The sequence below is a fragment of the Eptatretus burgeri genome, chromosome 8 (genome assembly GCF_056783735.1).
Source record: "Eptatretus burgeri isolate ZD-2024b chromosome 8, Ebu_testis_v1, whole genome shotgun sequence".
Taxonomy (NCBI): Eukaryota; Metazoa; Chordata; class Myxini; order Myxiniformes; family Myxinidae; genus Eptatretus; species Eptatretus burgeri.
This window is the reverse complement of record NC_140968.1, coordinates 86,723,160-86,745,659: the sequence shown is the minus strand read 5'-3', so window position 1 is coordinate 86,745,659 and position 22,500 is coordinate 86,723,160. Positions and strand designations below refer to the sequence as shown.

Genomic DNA, 22,500 nt, shown 5'->3' with positions numbered 1-22,500 from the left:
TTGCCATATTGAAGTTTCAGACCCATGATTAGGACAATGGTCAGATAAAGCAATTTGAGTCTATTCCTCCAGCATTCGAATGGAATTAGCATCAGTCATGTCAAAACACAAATAGAAATGAAAACTCGGCCAGAACAACTTTTAACCGCCAATGCTTTCCAGGCATTCCAATCAGTCGCAAAAATAAGTTTCATCCATCAAATAACATTAATTTTTCACTTCCATATTAAAGAATATATTTTGTGACATAAAGATTCAGTGTTGATATTCTGGATATGGGAGCACAGGAATTCAAAGTACATCATGCACAAATGAGGCATACTGGCAGTTGTGCCATGCACATGCTCGAGTGTTTGAACAATAAAAAAAAAATCTGTTTCCTTTGTAAGCAACACAACATGTTGAGATCAGTGCCTGATTGATAATAATACAATGTTTGTCGATCATTATCATGGTGTTATAATACTCCAAGCAATGGAACCCTTCTGAGCATTTTTATTGGTAGTGACATTGGCTCAAGAAACTGATGAAACCCACAGCAAGTGTACAATGCCAAATTAATAAATTATGACCATACATCTCTCCTTGGCTGTTGATTTGGGATACGATATTGCTCCGGTTGGAACTTTGAATACAATACTGTAAACATTGATATTCAGTAGATTCACGTGAAGATGAATGGATATGTTAAGCAGACCATTAGACTTATTGGACATGAATAGGACATTAAGAAGAGACAAATAAGAGTGCACAATATTTACAACTTTAAAATAATATACACCAGCAAATACCACCCGTCGCTTCGCTGACGAGAATATTAAGAGGGCGGAGAAAAAATGGGGGTGAGAGAAAGGCGTGGGGGAGAGTGAAGAGGTGAAGGGGGAAAGAGAGAGGAAGGAAGGGGAGTGAGGAGGGTGAGAGAAGGGAAGGCAGCATGAGGTGAGAGGAAGGGAAGGCACATGTGATGGAGCATTAAGATTCATAGTCTCATCAAAATGATTCTGCATTGAATAACAGTGAATATGAAAACAAAATATGTCTGAAATCCATTTTCTACTGGTCTTACTATAAGTACCACCCCAAGACAAACACCTCCTGGACATGTCTGGAGATAACCACTACCCGGAGATAAATACTGCCTGGAGACAAACAACGCCTGGACATGTCTGGAGACAAACAATGCCCGGACATGTCCAGAGACAAACACCACCTGGGGGCATCCACAGCCAAGCCGTCTGGAGACAAACACCAAACGGACACATCCAGAGACAAACATGGACATGTCCAGATACAAACACAGACACGTCCAGAGACAAACATGGACATGTCCAGATACAAACACAGACACGTCCAGAGACAAACACGGACAAATCCGGAGACAAACATGGACACATCTGGAGAAAAACACTGCCTGGACACATCCAGAGACAAACACCATCCGAATAGGTCTGGAGACAAACAAGCATCGACTGGACAGGTCTGGAGACAAACACCATCTGGAGATAAACAATGCCTGGACATGTCCAGAGACAACACTGCCTGGATATGTTTGGAGACAAACACGAACATGTCTGGAGATAAACACCACCCGGACACGTCCAGAGACAAACACAATCTGGACAGGTATGGAGACAAACGAGCACTGCCCAGACACGTCCGGAGACAAACTCTGTCCAGAGACAAATACCACCTGGACATGTCTGGAGATGAGGATGGGCACGTCTAGAGACAAACATCGCCCAGCCACATCCGGAGACAGACAGACAGACAGACAGACAGACAGAGAGAGAGAGGTGTGTGTGGGAGGGTGCTGCACTATATTAGGAGGGGGTGGAGCGAGGATGGGACAGCGAGAGAGAGAGGTGGGGAGAGGGGAGATAGAAGATTGGAGTCAGCATGAATACCGACTCCAGTATGTACTGTATACAACCCAAAAATATTGAGTAGCTTTCACCCTTGTTTTGGGGGAATTTCAATGAACAAATAAAAACATTGTTGCATTATAAACATTTCAAGGAGATGTGCATAAAAAATTATTCTTCATCAACAGCTGGCAATCGTCATGTGACAGGTGGAAAAAAAATTTGGCTTGGTAATTTAGAAAACATGTTAATATGGCAAATGACTGAAATAGGGTGTTATCAAATATATTTTGCTTTTACACTCACAAAGAGAAACATCTAACCTTTCTAAAGCACACCCGGTTCATATTAAATAATCAATTGCTTGAGAAACAGTCATGAGTTAAAAAGAAAATGTGATCACTCATACGCTGCTGAGGTTAAAAGGTAAAACCTCCACCACAAGATATGGGATGAAACTTTGCCACTATGGCACCCATAACCAAGCATGCAGACATGCCAACACAAACACACACACACACACACACACACACACACACACACACACACACACACACACACACACACACACACACACACACACGTCCCTTTGCAGATCCAAATCGACCAATATGTACCAAAACCTTATCTCTATTATTATACCAAGCTTGCAAACTAAAAACTTGGCTCGCCATCACACGATCCCAATGGAATTGCTGTGGCACTTAGCGGACATGCCGACAATGTTTGGGAAGTCTTGGTGTTCCATAGCACCACTTGCATTTTGCACAATGCGTATTTTTGTCATTCCCCGTGTACGGTCTGTCGTCTGCTACCAGCTATGTTGTACTGCTATCCCGTGCATGTGCATGGGTATCGCTAGTATATATATATATAATACAAAACATAATGAATGTAGCTTAATCCACACTCAAAACTCTGTCCCCACAGCAATGGCACAGAGGGGAAGTGAAACGCACAATTTTCATATCCTCGAGTGTGAGGAACTTTTTCTTCACATAATTAGATGGATGGATGCTTCACGTTCTATTCAGAGTTGGTTTTGCTGAAGCAGTTTCTTTGACTGGGGTTGCAATCCGGGATCGGTCCTCACTCTGACCATGGATAGTTGCAGAGTGTGCAGGAATGTGAAATGTGACCAGGGTGCCGGCGATAGCACGCTTCACTCTTCGCAAAGGTCACCATGGGATCTTTAACATTCACTAACCTAGGTTAGCAGATGGGACATCCAGTTTAACGTCCACTCAAGATACGGCACCCACATTGATGCCTTGCCGTGCATGTGAAACACCATGAAGATGACAGTTTCTAGCTAGGCCAAGATTCAAACCCAGGCGAGACAGCTCAGAGGGGAGTGTTCAGACCTCGAGGCTATCTTGCGAGTGTCTCCACATAACTGTCATACAAAATAGTATTACTGTCCGGTAGACGCTTTCCTGAATGTAGGGCCTAAATTTCCGCACCAGTGATCAAGATTGGCAAAACATTTTTTCTTGATTCCTCTCTCATTTAGACATTGGCTTCACGAGGCCATGAAAAATTCTCTCAAGGCATCATCTGTGTTGTAATGAAAGCACTTTGTTTGAAACATTTTTACCAAGGCAAAGGCATAGTACCACAAACCAATTTTTGGCATATTAATCAACATAATGACTTACTTTAAACAAATACTGACACTGCTATAGTCGGTTTTTACCCTTGGGACAAAATACATGGCAACAGACTTCAGCAACTTGGTATATTACTTTGGAACCCCAGGCAGAATGCTGTATTCTACACAAATATCGAATAATCACTATCCACAAAAGAGCAAACAGTAGATATGCCCAATGCTGTTGGGACAGGGTTGGTACGCATACGAAGCTTTCATTTCTCGATGCTCATTGATATAGAAAAAAAGAAATTGATGCACCAAAGTGGCATTAACAGAAATGCTGAATAAGATTAATCTCGATAAACTGAAGTGCAATTTCAGTGACAGCCCCATTTGGTTGAATTTGATAAAACAAATAGTATTTGTGCATCTGGCTGAATCACATTTGCATTGGTCGGTATAGCATATATATGCAGCTGTCGAGATTATTGTCTGCACACCAGATTGAACCTCATACTTGAATGAAAACACATCATCTTAGGGATTGGGACATTACAATTATTATAAAGCTCTTGCCATAATACATTAGATCAAATGAAAATAAAAATAAAATTCCAACCTTAACTGGAAATAAAAATAATAATAAAATTAAAATAAAAACTCCAACATGGACATAAGATGCAGTTGAGCAATCAAACAACCCCTGCCATCCCACAGTCCTTAAACTCAGTGAAGCACTGGACCAAATTCAACCTCCTGCAGATCCTTTCCACCATCCCGCCTCCAACAACCCACACACACCATGTGGACATAATACATGGACGGCTCAAAAACTAAACCACTTCAAACAAAAACATGGTCATTATGAACACATTTGGCACACTTACAGAATCGTTATGTCAGCACACACTCACTTGTTTTGTGGAGCAAAGATGTATAAAGACCAATCACGGCGGGTGTAGCATAGCTTGGGTTTGTAGGGTTCCAGACGGCGTAGAACACGTGAACAGTAACCCTGTTTCGGGAAGGAAATGGTGCGGGATTACACGAAACAAAGCAATGCACCCAGACTTGAAATGAAGTTACATGCTTCCTTCTGGCCTTGAAAACAAGAGAATGTTCTTCATAATTTCCTTTGCATCTGGCTGGACCAAGACAATAGCTATGTCTATGTTCTTTTTAATTTCCTCCAATGCAAAGCTTTTTCAGGAGAAAGGTAAATGCCACCAGTGCATCAAAATCTGTAGCTTAATGGTGTCAATAATTCATAATTTGAACTGAAAAGTTCATCCCTTATTTACAAACCATTATGACAATAATACACACAAAGGTTCTGGGGGGTAATGGGGGTAGGCTGGGGTTTCTGAACAAAACTCAAGGCTCGTGGAAAAGCTAAATGACAAAGGGTACACTTGTAGTGGTTACCAAAATGACAGAGGCGTGGAGGGGGAACCATGGGATAAAATTGCACAGATGCATCACATTAGGTGAAGGGGAGAAAAAGGGAGGGTGAGAGGAGAAGGTCAGTGAATGTAGAAAAGCTCAGGAGAGGGAAGAGACAAATTCATCTTAAATGTAATAGCACGAGAATACGGATGCAAGGAATCGTTTCCAAGGGATTAGACTGTTCAGCATGCCCAATCAAGCACCATAACTCGTAATTTAGGAATCACAGAATCAAATCAAATGCATTTCTCTGCAATAACAGAGAATGAGTCCGATGCACTAGCATCCTGTGCATTGCCTATTAACGCTCTTGTAATTAATCTCCTCTAAAGTCCTTGCCCTATCCATCATTTGTGTACAAAGCCTTAGATCAATGTCAATTATAATAAATAAAAAAGACAAAACAAACCCCACCAAAAATTAAGAATATTTCAGCAAATATCTAAAAAACACTGTGGAATGGTTAAAACTCACATCATATATATCATCCTCAGACATGGTGGATGTATCACGATTGGTGCTACTTGCACCCCCGACTCCAAGGTTGGGTATTGCTGATGGCAATCCATTGCACCTGCAAGAGGAAGGTGAAGCAGCCGAAGCAAATGCAATTCGAGATGTCGTCTCCAGGAGCTCAGGGAGCCGACGAGGTCGAGCTGGTGGTGATACAGACCCATTTGGAGGCTGAGGTTTAGTAACAACCTCATCATTGCTTCTTTGTGGCACCTAAGAGTCAATGCAGGACGATTGGAAGAAAATAGTGGTTTCAGTTAAATCTCTAACTTTAAGCAGAAAGTATTTCAAACATGTATACGACTGCACTTCACAAAAAAAAATTGTATTATATTGGGGAAAGACATCAAGCAGCAGCTCTGACCTCGATTGACGCCACTCTACTCGCCGGGGCAATTCAAATGATACCTTCGCTTGCCTTGGACATGTCTGTCATCCAGGCATCAAAAAATATGGAATTGGCCTGTCTAGATTTTCTAAATGTGCATGTCTGCAAGAGTGTAAGTGGCTACAAGGTTGTTCCATCACATAGATGCACACTGACATGAAAGTCGCATCAGTAGCAATGGCAGTTAAATCCAATGGAGCATTGATGGAGGCATGCCATTTGACTCTCGAATCACTGCGGTTTATCATGAGCTCGGAGCATCTAAGTTTTTGGTCAGGGTCCTAAGAACTTTACACCATATTAAACATTTTCATTACAGGACTCCATTCTCCAATCAAATTGGTATCAAAAACACCTTTTAATCATGCCAATTGATCTTACAAAAATCATAATAATAAAAGCTACATAATCTCCTGCTGGAGAATGTTTGTTTGTTTGCATTATCCGTTTACAAACCTGTGATCCTCCCGGTTGAGAACCCTGCCTTCGTGTCATGCTTTTCCAGTTTGCACTGCAACCAATATTTTTGTTGCAGAGGCCACACGGTAAGCTTTGCGCGCTCTCCTAAAAGTGGCACAAAGATCCATAAGGTGTGAAACACGACGAGTCATTTGTGTCGTGTTTGAGTGATTACATACGTACGTATTAATGGCTAACAAATTTTCATTCACATTCTGTTTTTCTTTTTTAAGTGAGTGGGTGAACTAGTAAAGTTAACGGTACTTGTACGACAACTTCGAGAAAACTGCATTTTTATCAAGGATTTTCTATTGTCTTGTGTGCATTGTCTTGCAAGTACCTTGCAAGAGGGTTCATTTCTCTATCAGGCTCCAATATATATATATATATATATATATATATATATATATATATATATATATATATATATATATATATATATACGCGCGCACACACACACACACACACACACACACACACACACACACACACACACACACACACACACACACACACACACACACTTAAACATCGAAAGGAAACAGCGAGAAACTGCAAGACAGTCTACAAATGATTTTTGCAGCAGTGATATTAACTGCGAGAAAAAGACGTGGAAGGGAATGACCTCTTGGCATCTTTATGAAGCAGAAAATAAAGTAGCAAATCTGCTGGAAAAATGTTCCCTTGTGAATATAAATGAAGCTGAACCACTTTGTATCCATGATTGCTTTGTTTGTATTGGGGTGGGGATGGGAGTGTGGTGGGAATGTGAACGAAATGTGATTTTGTTCCATGGGAAGGCCAGAAATGGAGACGAGGGAGTTTAAGGTCGAAGTAGCTTCATTAGGTTGAGGGAGATGGGGGATGAATATCATGTCAAGCAAAACTGTTTGTGAAATGAACAAACAAACAAAAAAAAAACACTCATGGTGGTATTATGGATTCGTTAGTAGCAGGCTTGCTTTTTAGATGCTCTTTCTACATTCTAATCTAAATTGGGACGAATGTATCAGCAGGGGGCGCTGCATCTTGGTAGAAGTTGTCCTTGGGATGGGATACAAAAATTATTGCCCAATCTCTAACGTGGACATTCGAGATCGCTTTTGACAAGAGCAGCCAAATGTGTGATGGTGCCTTGGTTGAATTCTTCTATAATTGGCTCGATAATTAGCAATACTTACAGTAGGTTGAAGGACTGTGGTGTGGCGACAGCACACGCATGATGCATCAAATGGCCTTTACCCATGTGAAATGCCTGTTTTTGCTTTTTATATCATAATTAACTGTGCCTGTTTGAAAAAGAGCACTAAATTAAAGAAATCAGAGAGAGAGATATATAGACAGAGACAGAGACAGGTGTGTCACTCACAATTGAATGGCGCCCTGGAACAGCTGGGCAGCAAGTATTGAGCGAGCCATCACTGCCCTTGCATATCCTGGTCCCACGTGCAACAGCAGGGCATATCCTCTGGCAAGGAGGCATGTGGCCCAGCATGGGCACTGTGTAGGAGCACTTAAAGTCGAGGTAGCTTTCAGGAGTTACCACTGTCAACAGGGTGAGAATGGGGGCAGCAATGAAGAATCAGTTTCTGTGTGACAGCAATAAAGGGCCGTGTGACAGTGTTGTTAGCGGGTGAGGGAACGACGTGTGAGATGACGAAGTATGCAGCAATAGCTCTGAAGGGGCATACAGCATTGAGAGTGGTTTGCATCAGCATTTTCCTTCTCCATCCCAGAAAAGCTCTCTAAAACGAATGTCAGGAAGGAAAAGATTATTTGAAACCAAATCATAGGGAATCAACACTCAAGGGGATTAGAAACCTCAACTGTATATTCTGTCACATTACCAATGGTATGGAAAAACCGATCTCTACGGCATCCAAGTTTCTAATGAATTGCAAGATTTAAGTAATTGTACCTGGACCCGAACTCGGATATTAAATGGTTAATCACCGGAAATTATCTTCCTGGACCTCAGCTTGTTGGAGGAGACTACTGAACCATCAATTCCTTGAGGGATGGCCAATCTGTACCAAAATCATTCATGGAAATCAATCATTTCTCATCCATATCCGATCGGTGACCATCTGCCTGCTGTGCAATGGCTGGGGACTGCATTTTGTTGACAGCTTAGTGGAAGACTTTGTGTATGTGGCTCACCTGATATGGATGAAGCTTCTTTAAATTTCTCACACTCCAGATCGGACAAATCCCCATCGGACTCTGATCGATTGGCGTCTCCCTGAATTGGAATATCATAGCTCAGGAAGTGACAGTACCATTCAATGTAACATTTATTAAAAAAGGTGTGTTTATTTTCCACAGATGAATGTTGTGATATTTGTAATGCAAGATAAATAATATATTTGGTAGTTCATAAAAACAGGTGAATTTATATTGTTACAGCCTATATTAAAGCAAAGAAGGGGAAGAAAAACACTGAGAACCCACACAATGCATATTGACCCATAAACCCATCACACATAAGGGAAGGGTGATATAAAACAAATAATAATGAAATAACTATCTCACGAACCACTACATGTTGTTTGCCATTGCCTTGGGGAGTGACAGTTTCAAAGAACCATAACAATATATAACAGAAAATGCCATTCCAACCCAAAAAGTAACTTGACACTAAACATCATGCGCATGTGCAAACCGCAACTTCACCTCAAATTCTAGGTGGCTTCTGCACGATTACTCAGGTATTTTTTAAGACTGAGATTTAATAGGATACAAGTAAAGGCAAGCACAGCCGATGACCAGGTTTCACATTTATTTGGGCTCATCAGGATGGCACATAACACAATTGTTTATTTGTGACAAAAACCAAGTTGACTAAATGATGATTGAAACCGCCCAGCTTGGTGAAGCAGGAACTTCAAGTATAGACGACGCTTGTTGCCGACAGATCATGCAGTAATAGCCATTATGGGACTCAATCTGTGTCTTCATGCTTGACCACGTGAGGGAGTTTAATTCATATACAGTATATTGTTGTGGTCATCAAACAACCTGGTTGCCTGGTTCAAATCTGGTGAGTTATGTGAAACAGCCAGAGCAGTCGCCCGCCTCAAAGAGACTTCCTGCCAGATCCCATGTCCACCATACAGATTGAAATCCTTGGGCTGGGCAAGTGTGTCCTTAAAACCTGATCTGCTGCTCTTACACCTCCTCTCTTTGCCATTTTCACCCTGTCATTTATCCTATTGCCTGGTGTTGGCTTAATGGTTAGGGTGGTGGGCTTGAGATCTTAGGATCCTGAGTTCAAATCGTCCTCAGCTGTTGAATTAACACCAGGTGGGGTTGACTCTGCCTGTCATCCTTCCAAGGTCGGCAAAATGAGTGCTAGCATGCTGGTATACTGTGTCGGAGTGGCGACCCATCCAGGATTGTGGCCAATAGCCAAGGAGACTGGTTCGGCAGCACCAACGCTCTGCACAGAGTATGGTCCCCGATGGATGGATGGATTTACCTGACGAAGTCGGCCAACATCACTGCATGACATAAAAAGGTGCAAAAATGGCTCCCCTTAATGACAGACCAATTGACTTACTTCCAATCATCAGCAAAGTCATGTAATCCATAATCACAGTTGACATAAAATAATTCCTTTTTTCCAACAGCCTCATCTCAGATCATCAATTTGGATTCAGACTGGTCACTCTACCTTGGACAGCTGCTTTTACTTTCCAAACAATGGATAGAGGTCCTCAATATCAAACATGAGATCAGGACCGTCTCTCTGGACATATCTCGAGTTTCCGATACAGTCTGGTATCCTGCCTTTCTCTCCAAACTGTCTGCCTATGACATCCAATGCCAATTCCACTCTTGAATTCCCGATTTCCTCCACTCTTGTAGCCAATGTGCAGCTCTCAACGGAATACTTTCTTCTCCTCTCACTCTCAAGACGAGAGTGCCCCAAGGCAATGTTCGAGGCCCCATCCTATCTTCATCATCTATTCCTAATCTTCATCAATGATCTCTCTGATTCTTTGGAAAATCCCCTTTATTTCTTTGCTGATGACTCTATCCTCTACTTTGGCATACCTCAGCCTTTTGATAGACAAGCAGCAACCACTTCCATCTCTTCAGCCCTTGACAAAATCACAAACTGGTCAAACACTTGGAACATGTCTTTTAACCCTGATAAATCCCACTCACTCACTCACTCACTCACTCACTCTCTCCGAAAAGACCTTACCACAAACCCTCCATCTACTTTCTCAACAACCCTCTCAAAGAAGTTCAGGCATTCAAAAGCCCTGGTGTCACACTCAGCGATGTTCGTTCTTGAGCAAACCACATTTCAAAGTTGGCCTGCAAAGTCCGACACCGAATGGGCATCCTCTGTCATGCAAAGTCCTTCCTTGGCACACCTGAGCTCCTATCCACCTACAAGGCTTTCATCCACAGCGAAACAAGTACCACTCTCCCCTCTGCACTGGCTCCCCTGCCTCACATCTTGCTCAGCTTGATGCCATGGGAATCAAGGCCTTTAAGATAATTGGAATGTCCCACGATGAAGCTGAGTCTACGGGCCAATAACTTCGCCGTTGCAGACAGGTAAGGGGTCTCTGTCTTCCACTGCATCCTTTCTGCTCTTGCACAACCTTAAAAAGCAACTTACTGTATATAGCCCTTTCCATCATTTATGCCCTTCACCCTTACGTTTCTGCAGGACTCACATGGTCTATCATCAACCCCCTTCTTTCTGTCCATCTCCATCTATTTTTCCCCTTCTCCTGCTATTCCTTTTGTTATGTTGCTTCCTGATCCATTCTGTGTTCTCGCTCTTCCAAGTCTCGACAATGTCGACAAAAAAACAAAACTCCCCCCTCCTTACAAACTCCAAGTCATCAACCCCCCTCCCAAACCATACCCCCTGTCCTCCCCTCTCCTCTTCTCCCACTCATAAAAGCAAAAGGGCATTCCAGCATCGATGATCACATACTTCTTCATTACCTCATTGAAACAGCGGTATATTTAAATCTGTTCACTCCCCTATCCACGCCAGTATCATGCCATCACCAGCTTCACATAAACCATGATTGAAACAGCCACAAAATGGCTGCTACAGGTCATCACCCATCACTGTAACCTGTCCAACTCAAAATCCTATGAGATATGTAGAAACCCTGTGGAATTGCAACTCTCAAGTGACCATGAGCAGCCTCGTTCAGCTCATAGTGCCAAGAAACGACCTTAAACCAATTATTTTCTTCCTGATGCATATATACACATTGTTTAAAGTAAAATATAGCAACCTGTGCAATAAAAGCACTTGTTTGAGAGAATGCTACACAGTTATTTGGGCAGTGTATAGGCAACAGACCGCTGCCTCAATCACTCCAGGAAATAAAATAAAAAATAGCCTGGGTTAGAATCAATAACATGACCACGGTGTCATGAGCCCCACAAAGCCCTCAGCCAGATGCACAGTTGCTGCGTAGAGCCAAAGACCAACCATGATAAGAACAACAACAACTCGTAATATAACACCTTCCTTCTCAATGTGGTAAAGCTCACACAAGTAACTAAATCAACTAAACTAAAAATCAACTTACTATAGCAAGTAAGCCACACACACTAGACAACAGCACTAACTAGGCAACCCAAACTCTCACATGAGAGTTTCATCTTGAGCAAATGATATTGTTGTTTCATAGTGTTGCGAATTCGCGCCCGCCGGCGTGCGATCGGCCACGTAACTCGAATCGCGGCACGTCGCCCACCGGACGGACAATTCTGTCGTGACCCTCTCGGACTAACGCCGGGAACGAGTCACGGGTGGGCCTTTTGGCCTCACCACGATCGTGCCAATCGGCCCCCCGCGTGGGATAGGGTTGTTCGCCAAATTGAACCTACCGAAGTACCCACACGGAGGGTAAACCGGGCGATCGCACCTCGCCGCAGGTCGACTCCGGACACGGGCCACTGAATCGCCCGTTCCATACTATCGGGATAACCGAGCGGTGTTATATCGTCGACCTCGATGGTTCCGATTAATTATCGGGCGTATTTAGCCCACTACCAACCCTTTAGTGAAGTAAGATGGAGATTCAATTAAAGAAAAGACGAAGCGAAACGGGAAAAACAGTTCAACATGAGGCACATTTATTCCACGGCACACGGAAAGCACACATATACAATAACAACAATTATGCACCAAAAGCAATTGCAACAAAAGAAACACAACAATGCAGATCTACTACCGACTACGCGAGCACACGGCAACACTTACACAGTTTTACTTTACAGACGGCGCCGACAACACATATACTCAAAAGCAAAAGAATGGGGCCACCCTCAAATACAAGGGGACAGACGGGGCTGTGGGCCGAGACCGGTGGAGCCTACCCGTCTTGTGATGAGCCGCAAATATGGCGGCGGTGCCCCGACTCCGTGCTCCTCCGCGGGTTTCGTTGGCACTGCTTGGAATGGGGTGGGAACGGGGCCCTCTTTCCGCACTATCTCAGCGCGGGGGGGGGGGGAAAGGGGGGAATTGTTGATGCTCTTGGGAAAGAGGATAGCTGGCTTGCTTGGGTCCCGCGACGAGCGACTCCACTGCGACCTCGACCGCGTTCCCGGCTTCCCCTCTCTGCAGCTCCCCGACAGACTCCGAACCCCGACAGACTGACTCTCCTCCAGACCCGTCTTGACTGCTGCTGCCACACTCCGCCGCCGCCACACCTCTCCAACTCGCCCGAGCCCAAAACTCACTGAATTCGCCCCGCGCTCGGCGCTTTATAGTACGGCAGGAGAACCCATATGCAAATTTCCGGATCAGGATGAGCTCGGGGGCGGAGCCACGCTCGCCCATTGGACGGAGGAAAAGTGGGCATGAACCTCCCCTGATCCTCGAATTTGCATATATCGATTCTACTCCGACGCGCCTGGAGGCGGGGCCAAATCGCCCCGCGCTTAATGATTGGACGGATCGGAAGTGAGCGTGTATCATTCCTGATCCGACTTCTCCTCGGAAAGGCCGCACTTTGTACCTGCGGCTCAGCGCACGCCTTGTACGAGTTCAGGACAGCCTGACGCTCGGTGCCCTCAAGCGGTGCGGGAATGGCGGCAGAAGGAGGAGAGGTGAAGGTGGTGGAGGGTTTATTGTGGTGGTTTATGGCCATGGCGACGCTTGGAATGTTGGTGATGCGATGTTTGCGAGAGCGAGTTGTGAAGGTAAAGGTCGTGGCTGTTGGCGTTGTTGTTGTTGTGAAGCGGCGTTGCGGTTGGTGGTTGTTGTGTGATGGCGGTTGAGACGTGGTTGGTTCAAAATAAAGATAGAACAGAAAAACGGCTATCTTAAAGGGTCGCAGCCCGAATGAATCACATTTATTCCCTCTAAACAACGGGTTTGGGGCTAACTACACATGTACTTACAGAGATATCTCACCTACGGGACCTGAATGGTGGTTTGCGAATTTCCTCAACCACAACAATATGATGAAATTAGATAACAATTACTGAAATATGAGGGTCGCCTTTTAGTCCGCGAAGTTCTTGTACTAAGAGGCAACCCATGTCGAGAAGAACAATGAACAGGTGTCTAGACTAGTTGTGTAGAGACTGCTTTAGGCTCGTAGGCTAAGGATGATGGTTCAACTGGGTCTTATGACTGAGCTATCGTGTGGAGTGATTCGCTAGCTGGTCCTCCTCGAGGAGTGGGGTGATGAGTGGAGGAGGTTCACAGGTCTTCTGGAGGTGTTTGTGCTTGTGGCGGTAAACCTAGCCGTCCTGCATCAAAACATGATATGATCGGGACAAATGGTGTATAGCAATGACCACTGATGGCTCCCAGACCCTTTCTTGTTTGATGCGGATGCTTTCACCCAGAGTAAGTAGTGGGAGTTCTTCGGACTTCCGGTTGTTAAAGTTATTTGCAACCTCCTGCGATACCAATAGTTGATGTGCATCTGCCAGAATTTGTGCAGTTGCAAGAGTCGCTCTATTGTAGGTAGTTTGTTGCCGCATCTTTGATTCATCAACGGCTAAGCTGGAGAATATGGTAGTCCTGATACAGAATTGTTCCTGCAAGTCAGCAGGGTCAAATGCAAATTCTCATCTTACTCTAGAGTCTAGAGCCCTGTTGAGCCTGTGTTTGACAGTCTGTGTCATACATTCAGCCTGTCCATTCAATTGGGCATATGTGGGGTTTGATGTTGTAACATGAAATCCCCATTCTTGTGCAAATCTTTTTAATTCTGCACTTGTGAATGGCATGTTTTCAACTATCAGCTCTTGTAGAATGCCGTCTCACAAATGTTGGCTTAAGTGCATCAATGACATGCTTGGCAGAAAGTCCAATGTCTCGAAGAACCTCTGGGTATTTCGGGAAGTGGTCCACTACCACAAGGAAATGTTTCCCGAGGAAAAGAAAATGCTCCAACTTTTGCACACACTGGACATTTGGCTACAAGATGCTCAGTCACGGCTCATTCCAGACCAGTAGACGACTTGAAGGACTCTGGTTTTGCCTTTTACTTGTCAAAAGTGACCTTCATGGATCGTGCTGAGGATGTTCCATCATTGTGCCACAGGGATTATAATGCAGTCACCAACAAAGCAGACCATGTGCAAGGTACTTTTCATTTCTGGTGTCCCAGTATGGCTTGATGCTGGGTTGTAAGTTGGTTTTGTGTGATGGTCATCCATTCACGATAAATCCAGCCAAAAGCTGAAGTGTTATCATTTGAGGTTGCAGAACATAGGGTCTCCGGAGGGTCGGTGTTGGCTTACTGGCATCTGGGATATCAACTGGAGTACCCTCATCTGCATGTGTTCGAATAAAACACAGACAGTTGGTGAATCAGGTTTCTGACAATGGTCACCAATGGCTTCTGGCATGTTTACTCCTCTGTCTTATACCCATATACATAGTAGAAGAACTTTACCACAAAAACGACACCAAGCAGATCGTTTTCTAGCTGAGCATAGTTTTGCTATGCAACTGATACCAAATGAGATGCATAGGCAACTGGGTGTCCTTAATGTATGAAACATGCTCAGAGTCCAGTCGATGATGTTTTGGGCTTGTTTGACAGATGGTTTTGGAGGCTAAAATAACTTAATGACTGACGCATGAGAGGGTCTGCTTGAGGATGTTGATTGCTCCAGCATGTTCAGGGTACCACTGCCATTGTACATCCTTCTTCAGCAAGTCATGTAGAAGCGCCGTGATCATCGACATGTTTTGGACAATATGGGAAAAGTCGTTAAAAACTCTCAATCAGGCACACCGCAGATCTGCTTTCGATGTAGGATTTGGCAAGTTTGTAACTGCTTGTACTTTGGTCATGTCAGGCTTTAGCCCTTCAGCAGTGACGACGTGTCCAATACAGCTGACCTCTGACACCTTCCACTGAATTTTCTGAAGATTAAATTTTACGTTAATGGAGTTGGCCCGATCGAGTAATTTGTCCACAATCTCATCATGTTGAGCTTCATTGGTAACAGCCACAACCATATCATCAGCAACAAAATACACACCTTCAAGGTCATAAAAGGCACTCTTATTACGACTCTGCAGTACTTCACTTGCATCAATGAGTCGAAAAGGCATTCTGTTAAAACACTATCTTCCAAAAGGAGTGTTAAAAGTACACATCAACACACAGTCCTTGTTTAGTGGAACCTGCGAGAAAGTCCTTTTCATCAAAGGTAGAAAACATCCTCTTACCTCCGAGCCGGCTGATTACATCCTCTGCAGTGGTGATCGGATGGTGCTCTCATTTTAGCACTTTATTTAAATACCTCAGATCTAAGCATAACTCGAAAGCGCCATCCTTTTTCTCGATGATCACGAAGTTATGCACCCAGTCCATGGGCCCATTCATTTGCATAATGACACCTAGTGCTTCCATATACTTGAGCCTATACTTGAGAGGACCATGCAAGCTTTGCGGAACTCTACCTGGAGGTTTGAGAACTGGACAAACTCCATTATCAACTTCAATATGACAGGGATGGTTGAACCTTCCAAGACCCTGAAAGATATCTGTGTACACCTGGGTTATACTGAGCAATGTAAGTGGCTCTGGCTGCAGGTGCATGGAACAAATATCCATGTTGTTGTCACTAAACTGAATCAGGTCAAAGCAATACAAGCTGCAATTACAAAAATAAGTGGTGCAGAGGAATCAACAACATAGAACTCAAACTTGCCCTCTCTGCTTTCTGTTTGGCAGTGAAAGTTAGCTTTACCTTTGTGCGCAACCTGGTGCCAGCCCCCCAATAATCTTTGAGAGTGGCTAATGCACTATGGATGTGGGGTTTCGTTGTCAATTTCTGATCAAAGGCAAAGGGCATGACAGACGTCTGTGCACTCATGTCCAGCATAACCTTCACTTTTAGCCTTTCAATAGACAAGTCTGCAAAGACTTTTTGCCCATGACAGTATCAATGCCATTAAAAAACAACTGGTCAAGACTTACATCATACTCGCCATTGCTGTGAGTTTCAATGGCGTATACTTGTCTACGAGGTTGATCTCGAAACATTTTCTTGAAATGACCCATGCAGCCACAATTGTTGCACTGCACTTCCTTTCTTTAGCTTGGCATTCATGCACCCATTTATTTTGGTATCCGCAACCAGAACATGTAGAACATGGTTGGTGGCCCTTCCCAGGCCAACGAGGTGCAATATTCACGGCGGGATACTGGATATGGGCTCCGCACGGCACTGAGCCCTGTTGTCGAGAACTGCGCATATCATTTACCTTGAGCAGTATCTTTGCCATGGTCTTCAACTGGGCATGACTGATCTCTGCTGCTCCATATATGTCCACCACTTTTGTGAGGTCAACATCTCTTTCATGGAGTAAATGCTCTTTTGGGCATAAATCTAACATGGCAAAAACCACACGATCCCGAACCGTGTTATCTGTCTTTTTATTTATCACAAATCGCCTTCTTATCGCTTCCAAAAACTTCCAGTTTTGCAGTACTTTGACATGTTCAATACCGTGGAGTATAACACTGCATCATTGGTGCAAAGCTTCAGGAATTTTTTTTACATGTCTTTTAAAATTACTATTATATTTCAATTGAATTACTTCAACACTGCTCTGAGTAAGGTGTCTTATTGACTCTAGTTTGTTCAGACCAATGTCCCTTGGTCTGAACATTATATGTTCAAACCAATGGGCACTGAAGCTGAAGGAAGAAGTCGAGTGTCGTAGCCATGAAGTCCCTTCTTGTGGGTTGCCATGTGGCTCCATGCTTCACTTCCATGAAGCAGGATGTACACATCTGTTGCCATGAACAATTGTTCCTTGATATTGCAAGTGTATCAACTTCCATTTTCTTGAAAGTATGTTGCAAGCTCTCCATACAGCAGCTTTCCTTTGTTTGATATCCTGAGCAGTTGTGTTAAGTATACGAGTGAAAGTGACCAAAAGCTAGTGAAAGCTGAGAGGACATCAGTCTTAAAATCGCCCTTAAATGGAGGGCAAATATCTAGCTTGTGAAGAACATGGATGACAGTTTGGCCTGTCTAATTCAGCCAAGGCCTCGATAGCAAATCTGGTGTTGACAGCTCAGAAGCGCCACCACGTATCCTCTGATCAGATGATGATGATAATTATTGATATCATTATTAATCTCATTAATGTTATTATTATTACAGAATTCTAAATGGGGAAGAGAAGTAGGCGGCAAAAATGCAAATGGCATCTTCTGTTTTTGAGCCGGAAGAAGGGAGCAACAATTCAGATTTATTGCCACATTTGATGCAATTCAAATGCACTAATAGCGGTGAGGTACTCCATTTGAAACTGTTTGGTCGATGTTTATAGTGTTTTTTGATGCCTAGGGTCCGTAATACAAATTTGTATTGGTGTCAAAGCCAGTGACCAATTGCAAATTAATAGTACGATTATATTATTTGATTAAAAATTTCAGTTTCCCGTTGATTCCCAAAACTCCCATCCAGATTCCTGATGCCCAATTTATAATTTGGTTCCTAGTATGGTTAACTTGGTCACACAGAAGCATGCAGCCTTGTAAAATCTGCCAGAGATGTCACAGTTTCACACTTTGTAATAGAAAAAAATAGCACTCCTGCATATGTTACAAAGTCTATGAAAAGCTCAATCATTAAATCCATGACAACTGGATTGGTATGAAAACCAAACTTTAAAATTCATCACCTCTTCACTCACTTTCCACAAACCCACAACACGACCTTCTGCAAAATGTATGGCATTTGATTATTTATTTTTTTTGTTATCCAAGATCTTCATTTCTCATTGGAATCATTATAAGTTCTGAAAATAAATCGAGCAATACGCCCTACATGAGGTACGTTTACAAACGGGGTGCCCAATATATCTTTCTCACGATGATAGAGGAGGCGGCAATTATACATGGAGGATGGCAGAAATATGTGTTCGACAGTACTGTGAAAGTAATGGTTATGCGATGCATCATGAAGACAAGGAAATTATGGCGGTAACCCTATACTGCTTGAAAAGAAAATGAAATGACCTTCATTGAACACATGGGAAAGCTCACGGAGCCTCTCAACTGAGGAAAACTTAACAGCTGACGAGGAGCAAGAGTGAATGGAACATTGCATTGTTGAGCTGAAAGTAAACACAGTGATTTATTGTCATAGAGGATTTTATCTGTACCTCTGCCTGAAAGCCTTCGACAAGGATGGCAACGAGAAGGTTGAAGAGGACGTAGTTTCCAAAGGTCATGAGTGCGATGAAATAGAGTGCAGCCAAAGGAGAGGTTGAAGCCATACCATGGTAGAGGACCACGTTCCAGTCCTCCTGAGTCAGAATCTGCATGCAACAGCAGCGAGATAGATTAGAGGAATGGCTGTTATGGGGGAAATACTGTAGAATTATTTGAAAAATCTGAACTTAAGAGAACACAAAAACAACAAATAAATGGTATTCATAGAATACATACCCTGCGCAGTCTTGATAAGGACTCTGTGCAAGCCAACTCTTTTGTCTTATAAGGTTTCTTTTCTTTGATCCAATATGGCTGTCAGACCACATGACCCATGACATCATCTTTATCAAACCATATTTTCCATGGGTGGTTGATCAATTAGTTAAATTTTGCATTGATCAGTTAAGCAGTTTCTCCTATGAAGATTTTCAAAGATTTTCCCATAGATCCATGTGATCAATGTGACCCATGGTCATTTTAATGAAAATGCTGTTCAAATTTCAAGTCAATCAGATGAAAATTGAGGATTTCAGAAAGGTGGCCTATGGTGACCGTTTGGCTTATGCTGAATTCAAAAATAATTGTTGGTTGAAGTCAGTGAGGTGATTTGAAGATTCTGTTCAAATTTCAAGTTAATTGGATGAAAATTGACAATTTTAGAAATCCGGCCTATGTTGACCTTTTGGCCTATGTTGACCTCGAAAATTGTTGATGGTTGTATTTAGTGACCTGATATGCAAATCCTGTTCAAATGAGAAGTCAATTGGATGAAAATTGAGGTTTTCAGAAATTTCAGCCAATATTGACTTTTTGGCTTGTGTTGACCTCAAAAATAATTGGTAATTGAATTCAATGACCAAATGAGCAAATCCTCTTCAGATTTGAAGTCAATCGGATGAAAATCGAGGATTTCAGAAATTTCGCCTGTGTTGACCTTTTGGCCGATGTTGACCTCAAAAATAATAGGTGGTTGAATTAAGTAACCTGATATGCAAATACTCTTCAAATTTCACGTCAATGGGATGAAAATTGCCAATTTTAGAAATTCAGCCTATGTTGACCTTTGGACCTTTGTTGATCTCAAAAATAGTTGGTGTGATGAATTCAGTGACTTGATATGGAAATCTTGTTCAAATTTCAAGTCAATCAGATGAAAGTTGAGGGTTTTTAGAAAACTGGCCGATGTTTACATTTGGCCTATGTTGACCTTTAAAGAGTGACCGCTATATCACATGGTCATGTAACATGTGGTAAAGTTTCAATTTCTTCTGCTGAACAGTTTTCAATGTATGCTCTTAACAACCTACACACGACGTACGACATTCGCCATACGTACATACGACATACGCCATACGTACATACGACATACGCTTCCGATCACTTAACTCCGCTTTTCGCTCCGCGAGCGCAGGGTACTAATTGTCATGGGAAAATGAAATCTTAAAATAATTGTAATAGCATGGAAATAACTACGATACATGGAGTTTGAAGTTCGCAATCACTGCTGTTTAAAGTACAGCGATACTGGGCTTTTGAAATCTCAAAAACTCTGATTGCTCGATGATAAACTTAGTTGCAGAAAATAATAATATTTTGTTTACTTTTATCAGAAAGAATATTTTTAAAGTTTGCGTCGTGACAGTATCATTCCCACAACAACATGAGAACAATTCCCGCATGAAGATTTCAACGTCCCATGCGTCACGAAGTAAACGGAACCACCTGATGGTATAGCCCGATAAATCCAAGTATAGCCCAGATGTATCGGTCCAGGTATAGCCAGCCCAGTTACCAACAAGGCCAGACATGAAGTGACGTACGACAGCCCCTTGCGGTACAGGCGCACCTGCCACGGCACCGAGTCTCAAACCTTGCCCGACATTTTCAGCCACGAGTGAGCAGTGTTGCAGAGCGCCTGCCTGTCAGCGAACCTGAAACACGGTGACAATGGCCCACAGGAGAGAGTCAAAGTTTTTGCGGTCGGGAAGGGTGTCTCCACTCTCCGTCTTCATGCTGAACTTGCAGCCAAAAAGGTGCATTCCCAGGATACTGTCACCAACAAAAAAGCACAAATAAAATGTGAATTAAATTTCTCTTCATTCAAACCACAGAAAAAGGAAAATCCTACGATAATGTTTCTCAATAAACAATGATGATTGCATACCGAGTATCAACATACACAGTCATTCACATACCGTCTCATCATGTATTTAGCCATTTATTTGCATCTTGTATTACAAAGATATAAAAGGAAGGTGGACACAGGAGGAGGCAATTTGGACCATCATGCCTGTGTTTTATCTACACCCCATCACTTCAATCTTTCAGTATATTCATCATACATGATATGAACCCAATTATAACATCATACATGATATGAACCTAATTATAACATAATGAGCCATTTTCACAAGGGGGTGGGGGGAGGAGTGGATAAGAGAACAGTGGGACAGGCACAGGAGTATTGCCAAGGTGACATTTTTGATTTATGCAGTGTTAATGAGTGGTGTGTATCTTTCACCATCAATGACCCAAATGAGGAAAGTCAATGCAACTGTGCTGCCGTTATTTCGCTGTGGAAACAGAACCAAGTTTTAAGCATTGCTTTTTCACTTCAAGAAAGATGTACAAAGAGGATTTACAACACAATAATTGTTAATAGTGTCAAGATTAGTAATCCATATCAAATGTGAGATTCAGGAAGCATCATCCTGAACAATATTTTAAGGTTGAGGTTTATGAAAACTCAAATGAATATGATGGAGGTATAGACACCCTCATATGACTGATATTCCATCATATAATTCTCAAGCACCCCTGAACTGAAATGGTGACCATAAACTCCTGTGCCATACCAGCAATGGCATGCCAATTCACTTTCTGAAGGGAATCCACTCCAAGCTATGGCCAGGAGAGCCAGAAATGTGTCTGTGGATTGATGGCTTCTCCGAGGGGTGAGCTGATGATCTTGCCAACAAAGGCTTCTCAAGCCATATAAGCTGACTGATGGAGGTACCAGGATAGCAGCTGACTGCAGTGGGCGGTTCTGAGTATTTCAAACTTCAAATGAGTCGGTTTACCAAAGAGATTTTGATATCCATCATCCCTGCTGCATCATCCCAGTTGTGTTTCACTTTAATATCGGTAATAGAAAAAAATAAGTCATAGATGTGAATAACCATATATATGAAATATATATATATATATATATATATGAAACATATATATATATATATATATATATATATATATGAAACATATATATATATATATATATATATATATATATGAAACATATATATATATATATATATATATATATATATATATATATATATATATATATATGAATATCAAATATATAATTTGAAGTCTTTGTTTGTTTGTTTGTTTGTTGTCTGCATGCACTAATCTCCTGAACAGTGAAAGATAGGAGGAAACCTCTGAAACAAAAAATGTCTGTCTTCAAAAAAATAATAATGAAACAAGGCGAGGTGGCGAGGCCCTGATAACTGATACAAAAAATAAAATAACTGATACAAA

At 42.5% G+C, this 22,500-nt stretch overlaps 1 protein-coding gene across 1 annotated transcript in view; it reads right to left on the bottom strand.

Annotated features, from left to right (window-relative positions):
* LOC147022212 (voltage-dependent T-type calcium channel subunit alpha-1H-like) overlaps positions 1 to 22,500 on the bottom strand; it is a 481,200-nt gene that overhangs the window by 93,350 nt on the left and 365,350 nt on the right. Inside the window, exons 12-18 of the mRNA XM_085890488.1 lie at positions 20,889 to 21,006; positions 18,906 to 19,061; positions 8,423 to 8,504; positions 7,632 to 7,807; positions 6,260 to 6,367; positions 5,377 to 5,628; positions 4,371 to 4,471 (exon numbers count right to left, since the gene is read on the bottom strand). Coding sequence (XP_085746614.1) covers positions 4,371 to 4,471; positions 5,377 to 5,628; positions 6,260 to 6,367; positions 7,632 to 7,807; positions 8,423 to 8,504; positions 18,906 to 19,061; positions 20,889 to 21,006 — 993 coding nt within the window. The remainder of the gene's footprint in view (positions 1 to 4,370; positions 4,472 to 5,376; positions 5,629 to 6,259; positions 6,368 to 7,631; positions 7,808 to 8,422; positions 8,505 to 18,905; positions 19,062 to 20,888; positions 21,007 to 22,500) is intronic.